At 42.2% G+C, this 15,624-nt stretch overlaps 1 protein-coding gene across 2 annotated transcripts in view; it reads right to left on the bottom strand.

Annotated features, from left to right (window-relative positions):
• GAK (cyclin G associated kinase) overlaps positions 1-15,624 on the bottom strand; it is a 191,091-nt gene that overhangs the window by 68,000 nt on the left and 107,467 nt on the right. For both annotated transcript variants that reach the window (XM_082248017.1, XM_082248016.1), the window contains exons 12-13: positions 2,457-2,506; positions 538-686 (exon numbers count right to left, since the gene is read on the bottom strand). In XM_082248017.1, coding sequence (XP_082104143.1) covers positions 538-686; positions 2,457-2,506 — 199 coding nt within the window. The remainder of the gene's footprint in view (positions 1-537; positions 687-2,456; positions 2,507-15,624) is intronic.

Below are 15,624 nucleotides of genomic sequence, written 5' to 3'. Positions count from 1 at the left end.
GTATGTAGCTGATGCTACTACAGTTTGATGCAGCGCTGACAGAAGACACACCACTTGGCAAAAGGAAATAGTTTGGCCCAACCAAACTATTTAAAAGTAAAAGTAAACCTGGACTTTGATTTTAAGAGTACAAAAATCAATCTGTCCCGATTATCTCCAGCAGACATTAGTTAACTATAGCCCCCTTTTCTCAATATACAGGTTTTATATCTTTCAAAGTTTTTCACCAATAGATGATCTTGTTAAGAAAAGCGACATTACCACATAAGACACTAAAGAGATATCCACAAATTAAAAAATAGCAAACCAAAACAATCATGTTCTATGTTGGGACACCACCCACTATACAAAGAAAACAGCAGCAGGATTTGGGAAGCGGGAAGACTCTAGGAAAAAAGGAAGGAAGCACAATTGGCAACCATAAAAAGGGTATTCCAACTTGCTACTATTTACTAAAAATTTAAATATAGTGTTTAGTAGAATGCCCATTGGTACACATTCTAGCATTAACAGTGCTTAGAGCTCAATTATTCTTACTCTGTTATGGAACCTGGCAGGTCTGTACTTCCTTAAAGTTAGGTTATAAACTGCATAACTCCCAGGATGCTTAGCATCCAGATACAAGCGCACATCTTCAATGTTATTTTTGATGGCAGATTCAACACCTTCTGCAGGAAAGGACATGACTAGGATATAAACAAAGAAATAAGTCACTATTAAAAGCATACAAAAAATAATATTTTAAACAGAAATTTTAGATTTTATAGTGCACTAAAACATGAAGCCATCACAAAAAGATGCGATTTTTAAGCATTTCTAAATGTACAGTAGATGAACTTGGTGCACATCTATATCACTTTGAGGATCTGAACCCAAAAAAATACCATCTGCAATGATATAGGAAACATTTACAAAGCATTACCCTGAAAAGTATACCCTAAATAGTAGAGCATTGCGTTTTAGAATACTTAAAAGAAGACGTATGGCCAAAACTAGTTTGGCTATACTTCTTTTGTAGGTCCCAGGAGTGCAGCTGGTTCTGCACGCCTGTGAACCATTTTCATTCAACAGGCTAAAGTCCGCTGTCTACTGATATCACTCAGCAAATCCAGGCTCAGGAAAGATCCTGACCATATGGTTGGGGTCCACCCAGATACCTGGACTAGCACCTGGCTCAGCCTCTCAGCGAGCCGCTAAGAGCCTGAGCCAGCCACTCCTGGCCCCTCCACAGCCCAGCGCTCCAGTGAGGGGAGGGGAGAGTAGAGAGCCAGTGACTGACGGCCATGGCTCTTTGCTCAGATTGGAGAGGGGAACTGAGCAATCCGCTGTGTTTGATCACTGCAGAGCCGATAAGGGACAGATGCAGCATTGGATTGATGCTAAATCCACCTAGGTTTTTTTTTTTTTTTTTTTTATAAGTCCATAGATCTCTCTTAAGCTATCCTGTGTCCACACGCTCATAGCTGTATATCTGCAGTGCGAGATAAAAATCACTGCTGCCGCTAACTGTTAGTCTCACTAAATTTAGAGTGATATTTTTTACTACTCTACTGCTCACTGTTCTCTTAGCTGAAGGCATTGACATGGTGAAGCAGAACCCTGCCTCTGCCAAGATGGCCATTATAGCACAATGAGAATTGATGAGAAAATGCAACCAAAAAGGAAGAATGGACACTGGCAAACTGTAGGCCAGCCTAGGACCACCAGTAAACCTAGCAAAGCAGTAAACACAAAAATGTGATTGAATAAAAGTGAAGAAAAAATACTAGCAAAAAACTAGGTTAGCCTTTTATCAGCAGAGCTGAAGAAAAGGTTGCCCATACTTCTAGGACAGTAGCAAAAACTGAAGCATGCTGGTAGTAGGAAGGGTTATCCTGAGCTTTCCTAAATTTTTTCTTTTTGCCAGTGTCTAATCTGCCTGAAGACGGCAGTGTAACCTAATAAGTGAAAGACTTGTTGTGTTCCTCAATGAATGAAAAAAAAAAAAAAAAAAAGTTTTAATAGACATGTTTCAGAAAAACATTCTTTCCAAAAGGTGGGCTGCATCTCAGGAAATATGAACTGTATTTGTTTTTTTTTTCTCATTGATATAGTTTGTGCCAAGTTCTGTGAGTGCCCTTCTAATCAAATATTTTATAGGAAACCTAAGATTTCAAACAACTGGGTAATGGAGGGTTGCACCTACTTGACGGACTATGGATCCCAGTGAAAAGTATTAAAGTGTTCACGAAGTAAGCAACTAAAGCATTTGCAAAGCAGCTGAATATAGCACTTTTTTTTTTCGTTCTGATTTACATCCCACCATGGAAATAAAAAGATCTCTGTGATCTCAATACTTCAGACATGGACATAAGCTACACCATTTAGCAGGCTCAGCTAAATGTACCCAATATTTTGAAGCCTTTATTTTTTTATAAAACTAACTAAAAAGATTATTAAGTCCACACTGAACATACCAGCAATTCTGGAAGTGATGTAAGACAAATCCAAATCTCCCTTTGCATAGCTGAAAGACAGAATAAACAGAAAATAAAAAATCCATTATACCATCTACTATTGCACTCAAAGAAAAAAATAACTTATTCTTTATTTAAGAAACTACAGACAGATGTGGGATAAACAGAAATAATGGTTCTTTAGGTTCACTTTTAATCCTTTTAAATCCTGGGGTAAACAAAACCTTCATCACCAGACCAAACCCTGTATTATTGGTATGCAGCAGTTTACTCGGGTTTTAAATCACAGTTTATTTTTTAACACATATGGGATTTAGTAAAATCATGTTCCCTCAGCTACCTCTACCCTTGGTGATCCTAAAGGTCTCCATAGATGCCTCTGGCTCATGGAGGAGCAAGGTGAGCCTGGAGACCAAGAGGTGCCAAGCTGGCCAGCACCTATTCACATATAGAAGTTGAGAGGGTTTGCTGCCATTCTTTCACTGCCCAACTTCTTAGACAATTATGGCAGTGAAATGGTTAAGCCTGTCCATAATTGTCCAAATCTTTCCCTACCCCACATCAGTTTACCGGCATCTCCTGGTGATCAGAATGGTCTCTAGAAACGAATAAAGCCACGAAAAAATAAAATGGGATTTTTGACTTAGCGTAAAATCCATTTCTCTGATGTTCACTGGCAGACATGGCTCCTGTCATTCTTGACCATTGGTTGTCTGCCCCTACAGGAGTAGGACACTAGGCAGAAAAAAAACTTCTGGCTACACCCATAGGCAGTCCCCAGGGGGTATACTCCCTCTCCCTGCTATAGTCACTCAGTTTTGTTACAAGCAGTGTCAGGAGAATTATAACTCCACAGAGGGGTGGGTGCTGTGTCCGTCAATGAACATCAAAGAAATGGGTTTTATGGCAAGTCAAAAATCACATTTTCTATTTCGTTCATTGACGGACACAGCTCCTGTGATTCTTGACCATTGGGATGTCCTAAAGCAGTGTTAAACGGCAAAAAATTCCCAAGGCTGAACATTAGCTGGCCAGACAACAGGGGCTCAACCAAAACTGCAGCCCACCAGAACAATACAATACACCCTCAGAAGATCCGGTCCTCTCAAACAGTAGCCTGCAAAACCTTGCGGCCAAAAGGGACCATATACAGATGCAAACACATCCACTTTATAAAACTTAGTATAAGAGTGCACCGATGGCTAGGTGGCTGCCTTGCAAACCTGGGTCACTGACGCTTGATGATGGGACACCCAGGAGGCACTAAGCGCCCTAGTAGAGTGTGCCTTGACCAGGAAAGGAGGAACCTGACCCCTGATAGAATAGGCCTGAACCCCCGTCTGTCTGATCCATCTGGAAATAGTCGCAGAGGAAGCGGACAACCCTTTGCGAGGTCCATTCGTGAACACAAATACAGAGTCTGACTTCCTGAAAGACTCCGTAGCTGCCAGGTACACCCTAACCACATCCAAGGCATGCAAGGCAATTTCCTTCGGATGTTTAGGCCTAGCACACAGGGAAGACAACACAATGTCTTCATTCAAATGAAAGTCAGAGACCACCTTAGGATGGAATGACAGACAGGGGCCAAGAACCACCTTATCCTTGTGAAACACTAGACAAGGTGAAAAACAGGATAACGCCGCCAGTTCCGACACCCTGCGCGCAGAGGCTATACCCACCAAAAAGGCCACCTTCTGGGACAGCGTAATTAGGGAAATCTCCCGAATAATTTTAAGGGATGCTTCTGCAGAGCTGAAAGCACCAAATTAAGATCCCAAGGCGGCGACGGAGCCCGCACTGGAGGAACCAAATGTCGGACAGCCTGAAGAAAAGTACGCACCAGGGAGTGTGTGGCCAAAGGTTGATGGAAAAAGACCGCCAAGGCCGATACCTGGCCCTTGATGGAGCTCAAAGTCAATTTCTGTTCAACCCCTCCTGTTGAAGGAAGGTAAGATCAAAGCCCCCGAGAAGGAGCGAGGATGAACCCAAGGAGACTTACACCACGAAATGTACGATGGTAGATCTTCCTAGAAGTAGATTTCCTAGCTTTTAACAACATAGAGATCACTGACTCAGATAATACTCTAACCTTTAGCACCTAGCATTCAACAGCCAAGACGTCAAAGCCAGCGACTGTAAAGCAGGATGGAAGATCGGTCCTTGGGACAGCAGATCCTCCCTGAGGAAAGGAACGTCAGCGACCAGCCGCACTGGATCAACGTACCAAGACCAGGGAGGCATGTCCGGGGCCACTAAGATGACCAGAATCCCTTCTGCCTCGATCCTGCATAGGAGTCCATTCGAACCTTTGATGTCATCCAGGGTAGCTCCAAACAGGCGATCTCCTTGAAAGGGAAGATCAGTTAAGGCCGTTAAAGCAGAAGAGAGAGTTGTTCATTCTCCAGGTCACGGCGTAGGAGCTTAGCCCACTCAGGCATAGTGTGCCACACCAGGGCAATGGTAAATACCCGCCTCATTGCTGAACCAGCTAAGGTGAACGCCTTCCAGGTCCTTAAAGGCCGGGGACTCTTTAACCGGAATCATGGTTGCCTTGTTTAATCTGGAAACAGGAGGGTGCAACACCAGTAAAACAGTCCACTTCTTAATAAGGGACTCCGCAAATGGGTAACGCCTAGTATAGCGCTTAGGAACCCCATGGGGACGATTTAGTCGTCCCCACTCTCTAGCGACAATTCTGTCAAAACAAGCAGGGAAAGGAAAACACCTTTGTCAGTCTGGATGTCTTGTGAGTGCCAAAGGGTACCTGCGCCTCCGTCACAGCTTCAGCTGCATCCTCAAACTTCAGGGTCTTACGCACAGATACTTTAGTGCATCTACCAGCGCCTTTTCATGCATGGTTGCAGACGTGGAGGAATCATCCTCACTATCAGGAGGATTGCAGGCTTGTGGTCGCAGACCCAGAAGAGTGACCCACATCCGCAGCGGCCAAATCAGATTCAGGATCTGATGAGACAGATAAGGCAGAGGAAGGCAAGAGGCGTTTTTTGCTAGCCCGCCGCCCGCAAGCCGCCTCCACCCGGGACACAAGGGAAAAGAGAGGGGGATCAGGTGGGGAAATGTGCTCCAAAGACTCCATGAGTCACTAGGGGGACCCCACAAAAAAAGTTTAAAACACTGCTAAGGGACAACCCCCACTGCTCTGGCAGCACCACCCGGTCACCAAGCACAAGGCACAGAGCAACTCTCAGAGAGGGAGAGGACCCCACCAGGCTCCCCACCTTTCGACACAAGCATCTGCAACCACCAGGAGAATCTGCACATGCAGCGATGAGAAAGCTGAAGGAAACAGGAATCCGCACCAGAGATAAAGAGGAGCTCCCACTGCCGAAATCACCACCCATAGGGCTCCACTGTTATGGCCGCCGCTATTTGCAATGGCAAACCACAAGAAAATGGCCGCGGGACTACACAAACATGGCCACCGTGTATAGGAATAATGCAAAATGGCGGCACCGCGAGGTATACAAGGACCCAGAATTGGGAGACAAGGCCTCAAGGACAGATCCAGGCAGAAGCCCCCACCAGGTACAAACCCCCCCCGCACAGTGAATCGTGAGAAGTTTAACTAGCAGGGCCTGCTCTCGTCCAGTGGGGCTATGCCGCGGCTGATCTAGTGCAGAGCTGAGGCCTGCGCGTGCTCCCTGGACAGACTGGGGTGACCACTGGATCTAGATTATCCAGCCCGTCGCCCAGTCTGGCAGTTGATAGTTGATCTCACAGGAAAAATCCAGGAGGGAAAAGATTTTGCCAGGACCAAAGATCCCAGCACGGAACTAGGCTCTTAATCCTGACTAGGCAGAAAAAAAATTAGTGACTATAGCAGGGAGAGGGAGTATACCCCCTGAGACTGCCCATGGGTGTAACCAGAATTTTTTTTGTGCCTAGTGTCTTACTACTGTAGGGGGCATTATAACAAATGGTCAAGAATCATAGGAGCTGTGTCCATTAATGAACGAAAGAGAAACAAGACTTTAACGCCCTCTTGCCACATAGGGCTTGCTGGGATGAGGAGGAATGTGAGGGAACAGGAAGGGGTTAACTTACCTTTTACTGGTAAAACAAAATAATAACTTACAATGATTAATGTTCGTAAACATCACTGACTAAAAAAGGACAGTGTTGCCTTGATATGATAATATAAGAAAGAACAGGTTTCCTACAGAGAAGTGTTTTAATACTTAATCTGTATCGCTAACTTAGCCGCTATTCTCCTTTGTTTTCTCGTTCAATACTTTTATTGAGTTTTATAAAACAGCCATAAAGCAAGTTACAAAACAAAAACAGAAGTAGAAATACTGTATTGTTACAGAAGTATTATAAATGTTATACTGTATAGTGAAGTTTACACAAAAGGAAGGAACAAAAGAAAAAATAGAATTATTAATATGATATTCTGAGATATTAAGATTTTGAGAAGGTATTCAGAACATGGCTGTGGGGGAAAAAGGGAAAAGGAAGGAGTCAGCAGGGTGTGGGTAGGGTAAAGTGGGTAAAGGAGAGGGCATCGAGAATAGAACTTGTACCACAAAGGTTAATACAAAGTAAATAAAATATAAGTCTCAATTACCAAGCATTCAGAACCTGTTCCTCAAAACCGGGTGATAGGCCAAGTTTAATCCAAGGGTCCCAAATGCTTATAAAATTATTAAAATTTATCGCAATCCATGGCTTCCATTTTTGCATGTAATAATGCATTATTCATCCTATGTTTAACTTCTACAAGATTCAAAGTTGTAGTCTTCCAAGCTTTGGCTATGGTTTGTTTAGCGGCATTAAGAAGCTGAAGGAATAATTTGAATTGTTTTCGTGTCAGGCATGCAGGTTTTAAATTTAAAATGGCAATCACCGGATCTGGAGTAATATCTATTTCAAACATTTTAGATGCTAAAGAGAATATTTCTTTCCAAAAAACTGTAGCAATTGAGCAATTCCACCATATATGAACATGTGTACCTATTTCCGTACAACCTCTAAAACACCAGGCCGGAAAGTTTGGTGTGAACTTGGCGATTCTAGCTGGTACCAAGTACCATCGTGAAAGAACCTTGTATGATGATTCAATTGCGATAATATTTGAAGAAGAAGATTTCGTTACAGACCAGATTTCAGACCATTCTGATTGGTTAAGTGTACGGTCAAGGTCTGTTTCCCATTTCCTGATATAGCTTGGTGTATCTACGTCTGGAATGTTAAGCAATTGAGAATATAGGCTAGAAATTAGACCTCTGGAGTGTGGGTTGTTGATACAGATACTCTCAAATTGAGAGAGCCGATTCAGAATGGTACCATTTGTTATAAATGGGGTATAGAAATTTTTAATTTGGAGATATCGAAAAAGTTCTGAATGTGGTAAATTATGTGATTCACAAAGTTCAGGAAAACTTAAGATAGAAGAGCTAGAGACCAGATTAAATTGCCTTGACAGGCCTGACCTAGACCTTGCCCGAAATTAATTTGGGAATTCCCAAGCCGGATAAAAGGCTGGATTTCTCAGAAAAGATTGTAGTGGATTGTGTGTAGACTGTAAATTATAATTAGTCTTTAGTCTATCCTATAAAGAGAGAGAATGCTTGGTAATTGGATTAGTAATATGTTTTCGATCTGATGGTTGTAACCTTAAGAGATTGGAAATTGAGATGGGGGTCATATTCGATAGATTCTATCGTAACCCATAAGGGAATTTCAGTAGTGGCATGATACTTAGTTAATTGTGCCAATTGCGCAGCTTTGTAATATGTGGCAAAATTGGGGAGACCCAGTCCACCCCTTGTTTTGGGGAGAATCAATGTGGATTCGGGCAATCTAGGTTTGATTGAACCCCAGGTGAATTTAATTATTTTACGTTGTAAGATTCAAAGAAAATGTGCAGGTATATGAATTGGCAGGACCCTAAATAAATATAAAGATTTGGGTAGAATAACCATTTTGATTGCGTTTATCTTCCCAAACCACAACAATGGAAGTGATGCCCATTTCGTCAGTAGTTCAGTAACTTTTTTCAATAATGGAGTAAAGTTGGCTGCATAAAGATCAGAATGGTTGGGAGCAAATGTTATACCCAAATATGGAATGTGCTTCAAAGACCATGAAAATGGTAACGCATTCTGCGCTAAATTTAACTCAGATTCACTCAATGAGATATTAAAGGCCGTGGATTTTTGAAAATTTATGTTTAGTCCTGAAATAGCAGCGAATTTATTAAGGGTAGCAATGAGATTAGGGGCTGATATATGGGGAGATGATAGAAAAAGAAGAATGTCATCTGCAAATAAACAACTTATGATGGTGACCACCTAGTTCTATACCAGAAATTGAGGGATTACTTCTAATACGGTGTGCTAGAGGTTCTATGAGAAGGGCAAATAAGAGAGGGGAGAGAGAGGGCACCCCTGACGCGTGCCTCTCTCTATGTTAAACAAGTCTGATTTATAGCCTGCGTATTTAATATATGCTTTAGGTTTGTTATAAAGCGCAGAGATCCATTTTAAAAAATTTGGGCCAAAACCCCATTTACTAAGAGTATATTGCATATATGGCCAGGATATGGTATCAAAGGCTTTTTTAATGTCTAGTGATAGGAAGCACGAGGGGATGCGGCGTGTTTTAGCTATATGAGATAACAGAGTTGCACGTCTGATGTTGTCAGTAGCTTGGCGAATAGGTATGAAACCTACTTGATCCCTATGAATGAGTTGTCCTATGAAGTTATTTAGTCTGGAAGCTATAATTTTGGCTAAAATTTTAATATCTAAATTTAATAAGGAAATGGGTCGATAGTTCGACCAAATCGTGTCATCAGTTTGAGGCTTCGGGAGCATACAGATGATTGCTGTTAAAGTTTCCTGTTTAAAGGATTGGCCATTAAGAAGTGTATTGAAAGCATTAGCTAGGATAGGCGAAAGGGAAACGGAAAAAACCCGGTAGTATAATGCCGAAAAACCATCAGGGCCTGGTCTTTTATTTAATTTTAGTGATTTTATAACTTGGGACACTTCCATCTGGTGTTATTGATTTTTCCATAAATTCCATCTGAGACTGAGAAAGAGTCGGTAGTGATAGTTGAGCAAAAAATTCATTTGCCGCAGAAAAATTCAAATTGTTTTCAGATGAATATAGAGTAGCTAGGTGTGTTTTAAATTTCTTAAGAATTTTTATAGGAAAAATTCTGGAAAATTTCTCTCTCGAGATTTTAAGACGTATGGGCTTAAATGGTTTATGGAGTGAAGAGAGCATGCGGGCCATGGGTGAATCTGGTTTATTTGCTTTAATGTAAAAATTGTGACGCGATCTCCGAAGTGTCTTATCTGCAGATTCTGTAAGAAACAGATCAAATTCAAGCCTAGCTTTATCAATATTGGTTTTATTAGAAGAAGTAGGATTATTTTGATATACTGTGTAGCATGTATTAAAGTTTGTTTCTAATTTCTGGCTAAGTGTTTTACGTTCACGTCTAAAGAGTGCAGCCTGTCTCAAACAAATACCACGAATAACTGGTTTGTGTGCCTCCCATAAAGTAAGGGGAGACACATCTGGCGTTGAATTATGTAGTAGATATTCAGAGAGCATTTTTAATATCCAGACAGTGAGATGTATTTTTTAATAAAGAGTCATTAGGGCACCACGTAGTGTCATGTGCTTTAGGAATAGTTGAAGCAATAACTGTGCATACTGCATTATGGTCAGACCATGTGATTGGTATGACCATAGATGCAATCGTTTCAGGTATGAGACCTATACTGAGAAATATATGGTCTATGCGGGAGAAAGTTTTATGAGGGTGCGAATAATATGTGTATCTACGCTTGTTTGGATTCATCTCTCTCCAAGAATCTACCATATTATGTTTTACAAGCAGTTGTGAGAATGAGAGTTTATTAGGGCTGCTCGAAGAAGATATAGGGGATTTATCCAGAAATGGGAAAATAACTTGATTTGAATCACCAGAAATCATAACTGCACCCATTCTATGAGAATCCACAACCTGAAAAAGATGCGAAAGAAATGGAATAGGATTTTTGTTGGGAGCATAATATGACACTATAGTGATAGCGGAGTCAATAAGGTATCCAGTGAGAATCAGATACCTGCCCTCAGGGTCCTTGATTTCATGTACAAGAGTAAATGGAGTAGACCGATGAAAGGCCACTAGCACACCTCGTTGTTTTGAAGAGGCAGAGGCAGTGAAAATTTGAGGATATTTAGGACTAAAATATTTGGGAGTGGATTGTAAGGTGAAGTGTGTCTCTTGCAGACACAAAATGTGTGCTTTTAATGATGCAAAGTTGCGAAAAGCTTTAGTACATTTGTTTGGGTTATTTAGTCCCTGAACATTCAAGGACATTATTATGTTTAGGGGGGCCATAAGATTGTATATAAACGATGTCTAGCATACCCTACCATTGTGGAATTTGTCGATTGTTTCATACTCGATGTGGTAAGGGGGAGGAAATGTGTAGAAAAAAGGGAAGAACTAAACAGAAGGGACAATTGTGTGCTTAGCATAGAAGGTAATATATAAAACAAATAGTTAAGGCACAACCAATAGAAACGTATGCCGTTGATGGGAGATGGAAATCCCCCAACAAAGGCTAAATAGCTACCGTCAGTAGTCTCTGAAAGGGAGAGGCCACCGAGGGTAACAAATTGAGGACGCACGGAACCACCTAGGAAGATACAGAAAACCACAAGTTAATAATCACTAAAAAATATACAGTAGTATAAGCGACTTATGCTATAACGAGCAGAAACAGTACTCCTGCCAGTAGTAGCTGTGCAAGATACTGCATAGTTACATAGTTAGTAAGGTTGAAAAAAGACATCAGTCCATCCAGTTCAACCTATGATGCGTGTGTGTGTTTGCTTTTAACCGTACATTGTATACCCCTGTATGTTGTGGTCTTTAAGGTGTCCATCTAATAGTTTTTTGAAACTATCGATGCTCCCTGCTGATACGACTGCTTGTGGAAGAGAATTCCACATCCTTACTGCTCTTACAGTGAAGAACCCCTTACGCACTTTAAGGTTAAACCGCCTTTCCTCTAGTTTTAGTGAGTGGCCACGTGTCTTATTGTATCTCCTTTCTCTGAATAGTTTGTTCCTTATGCTCGGGTCACCAGTACAGTATTTGTACATTGATATCATATCCCCCCTCAATCGTCTTTTCTCCAGAGAGAAAAGGTTCAGTGCTTGTAGTCTTTCCTCATAGCTGATGTCCTCCATTCCCCTAATTATTTTTGTTGCCCTTCTCTGAACTTTCTCCAATTCCAGCACATCCTTCCTGAGGACCGGTGCCCAGAACTGGACAGCATACTCCAGTTGTGGCCGGACCAGAGTCTTGTAGAGTGGGAGAATAATCTCTTTATTTCTGGAGTGAATCCCCTTTTTTATACAACCCAGTATTCTGTTGGCTTTGCTTGCGGCGGCTTGGCATTGCATGCCACTGCCAAGCTTGTTGTCTACCAGTACCCCCAAGTCCTTTTCCATCCTAGACTCACCCAGAGGTTCCCCCCCTAGTGAGTAGCTTGCTTTCTGGTTTCTGGCCCCCAAGTGCATTACTTTACATTTTTCAACATTAAACCTCATCTGCCATGTAATTGCCCACCCCGTTATTTTGTTCAGGTCTGCTTGCAAGGTTTCCACATCCTGCATAGAAGATATTGGCATGCCTAGTTTAGTATCATCTGCAAATACTGAGATTGTACTTGATATCCCCTCCTCTAGATCATTTATGAACAAATTAAACAGGATTGGTCCCAGGACAGAACCCTGGGGGACCCCACTTTCCACACCCACCCAATCCGAGTACTCCCCATTAATCACCACCCTCTGTACTCTCCCCTGGAGCCAGTTCTCTATCCAGGTACTCACCTTATGGTCCATACCTACCTTCCTTAGTTTGTACAGTAATCGTTTGTGGGGAACGGTGTCAAAGGCCTTTGCAAAGTCCAGATACACCACATCCACAGGCTTACCTTTATCTAGGTGGCTGCACACTTCATCGTAGAAGGTTAATAGATTGGTTTGGCAAGAACGATTTTTCATGAATCCATGCTGATTACTACTTATAATACCGTTTTTATTACTAAGAATTCATTTCATAGGAATAAGTATCCACTATAAAGAACTTTATAGAGCTCTAAAGAAAGTTATCCATGTCTTCTAACACATATTATAGATAGGAAAGGATGTAGCACTGTGAAACTGAATAATAACCATATTCAAAAAAAAAAAAAAAAAAAAGAAGATTGATTTGAACCAAGCAACAGGGATTAATCTACAATAAGTAGAGCTAAATGGAATTCTGTGCCACAGTGTAGTTTGCTATAACATGTATGAGCTTGAGCATTTAGCTCAAAAAACAAATTAGAAGTATGTGGCAAAAAGGGATTAGATCCATGAAATATTATACTGGCAAGATAAAAAAAAAAAACTGAAGTCTTTTCTAGGAAAAATAAATTGGATGGCCAACATGGGACACATAGGCATAAGACAGAGGAGATAAAATAATGATCTGGTCCATCAGTCCATGGAATCTTCAGCAGATCAGGGTTCATACACATTTTCACCAATGAAATTCCATGACTTTTCCATGACTTCACGTAAATATTCATGACCTAATGTTTCATGAAATGTCTATGTATACGTGTTAAATAAGAAGAAAATCTATGTCACACCCAGCATATTTTTACTAATATAAATTACAAGCTTTGTAGTGTACAGTGGAATATGAAATATTTATTTAAATAACGCTTGCACAGTAACGACGTTTCATAACATAAACCCTGAGAACCGCTTAGAAATGGATTAACGTAATCCACAGGAGATATAACATAAATCAAGGAGAAGCAACTAAAAAAATAAATAAAAAAGTGTCCAGCAACACTGTTCTGAACTTAAAGTGCCATAAATTGACCCGATAACAGTCTTTAACTTCTTCCCATCCGTGCTATAGCCGAAGTACCGCTGCAGCGCGGACTCACATTTCCAGGAGGCCGTCTTTAAACGGCATCCCAGAGACAGGCTCCCCGCGCGCTCCCGCAAGCGCGCATTGGGGAAAATCTGTGTCGGCCGTGTCCCTTGGACACAGCCAATCACAGATCGTGGTAAATGGCCAATCACAGCAGCCATTTACCACGTGATCGGCCCATGCAATGAGAGATGATCTCAAATGTAAACATATGAGATCACCTCTTATCGCCAGCGCTCCTTCCTCACACAGACTGCAGTGTGAGGAAGGAGGAGAGCCAATCAGCAGTAAGGGGACACAGAGGAATGTAATCAGGGCACTGATCATCAGTGCACTGATTACACAAGGTACATTAAACACACTAACTGCCCACAATCAGTGCCCACAGTGTCCGCCATCAGTGCCCACAATCAGTGCCCATAGTGCTGCCAGTCAGTGCCTGCTCATCTAGGCACTGATAAGCACTGACTGGCAGCACTATGGGCACTGAGTGTGGGCAGTGATGGTGCTGCTCATCAGTGCCACCCGCCAGTGTCCAGCAGTGCCACCTCTCAGTGCCGCCTATCAGTGCAGCATATTAGTACCTCCTCATCAGTGCCCATCAGTGCAGCCTATCAGTGCCACCTCATCAGCGCACATCAGTGAAGGAGAAAAATGTATTTATTTTCAAAATTTACTCACAGAAAATAAGAAAAACTTTTTTTTTTGTAAAAAATAAAAAACCCAGAGATGATTAAATACCACCAAAAGAAAGCTCTATTTGTGTGAAAAAAGGACGAAAAATTCATATGGGTTCAGTGTTGCATGACCAAGTCATTCAAAGTGTGAGAGTGCTAAAAGCTAAAAATTGGTCCGGATGGGAAGGAGGTTTAAGTGCACAGAAGGCAAGTGGGTTAACAAGTTAACTTAAACATTGCCAAAAAACAATCAACACCATTTAATTTTTCATTTCTGAAAGCCAGATGCACAAAATGCAGCACAGTAATCTTTTAGGCCCAAGCCACAGTCATGAGGTGCAGGCGGACTGGTATGGATGGCACAGATCTGATAATGCACAAATGCGGCACTTACTCTTGGAGAAAGAACAGTAATGGGTGCTCCTGCTTGCCGGAATAAAGCAGTACAGGCAGTCATGAATGTGCAGCTGGACACTGTGATATGGATGGCACAGTTAAATGCACAAAATGCGGCGCTTACTACTCTTAGGCCGAAGCTAACAGTCCCACAAAAAGGCAGAAAAGAGTTCACAGAAAGGCGACTCAGGATTGGATGCTTAATAATTTATTGACATTTATTTTTTTACATTCCCCGTATATGACTGGTACAGTAGGTGTCCTTCCGGGTCCGCGGTATGCCCATGCGCTGTCACTGGCCAGCAGCAGCCGAGGAGATGATCGTGAACCAATCACTGGCAGCGGGGAGGGCCAGCCGCATGAACGTGATGACGCAGGGGTTCGGTAACCGGAACGGTTACCGCCCCCTTCCACGTCATCACGTTCATGCGGCCGGCCCGCCCTCCAGTGTCGCTTCCGCTGCCTGTGATTGGTTTGCTGCTGCTGGCCAGTCACATCCAGGCAAACCGCGGCCGGCCCTCCCCGCTGCCAGTGATTGGTTCACGATCATCTCCTCGGCTGCTGCTGGCCAGTGACAGCGTACCACGGACCCGGAAGGCAAATAGTATGTGGCACTGGCAATTTATTAAACATTACTGAATAAAATAATAAATTACACTTTAAGCATCTGCTCCCCCCGCCGCTCCCCGCTCCTCCCCAGTATATATTTCCATGACTTTTCCAAAACCTTAGTGGAATCCTAAGTTTCCATGACCTTTCCAGGCCTGGAAAGTGTCATCTTCAAATTCCAAAACTTTTCCAGGTTTTCCAGGACCGTATGAACCCTGGCAGATGGAGAAGGAGAAATGAACCTACCACGTTTATGTGAATCACGACGATTTTGTTTTCCAGAGGATTTTGAGAAAGTGCGTGTTGAGCCAGAGGCAGATCTGCGTCAAGCATTTTCTGAGCCTTGCAAGTTCTGGTGTTCAGTTAGGTGAAGGTCTTGAAGGGTGTTTTGAAAATCTTCAGATGAATGACATTTGTATTTAGTACCTTGAAAAGTAAAAACGCACCGAAAAAGGAAACCCCCACTGGTAGGGGATATGTTTTTGCTGTAATATTT

Source organism: Pelophylax lessonae (assembly GCF_965119305.1).
Source record: "Pelophylax lessonae genome assembly, chromosome: 1".
NCBI lineage: Eukaryota > Metazoa > Chordata > Amphibia > Anura > Ranidae > Pelophylax > Pelophylax lessonae.
This window is presented reverse-complemented; position numbering and strand designations above follow the sequence as displayed.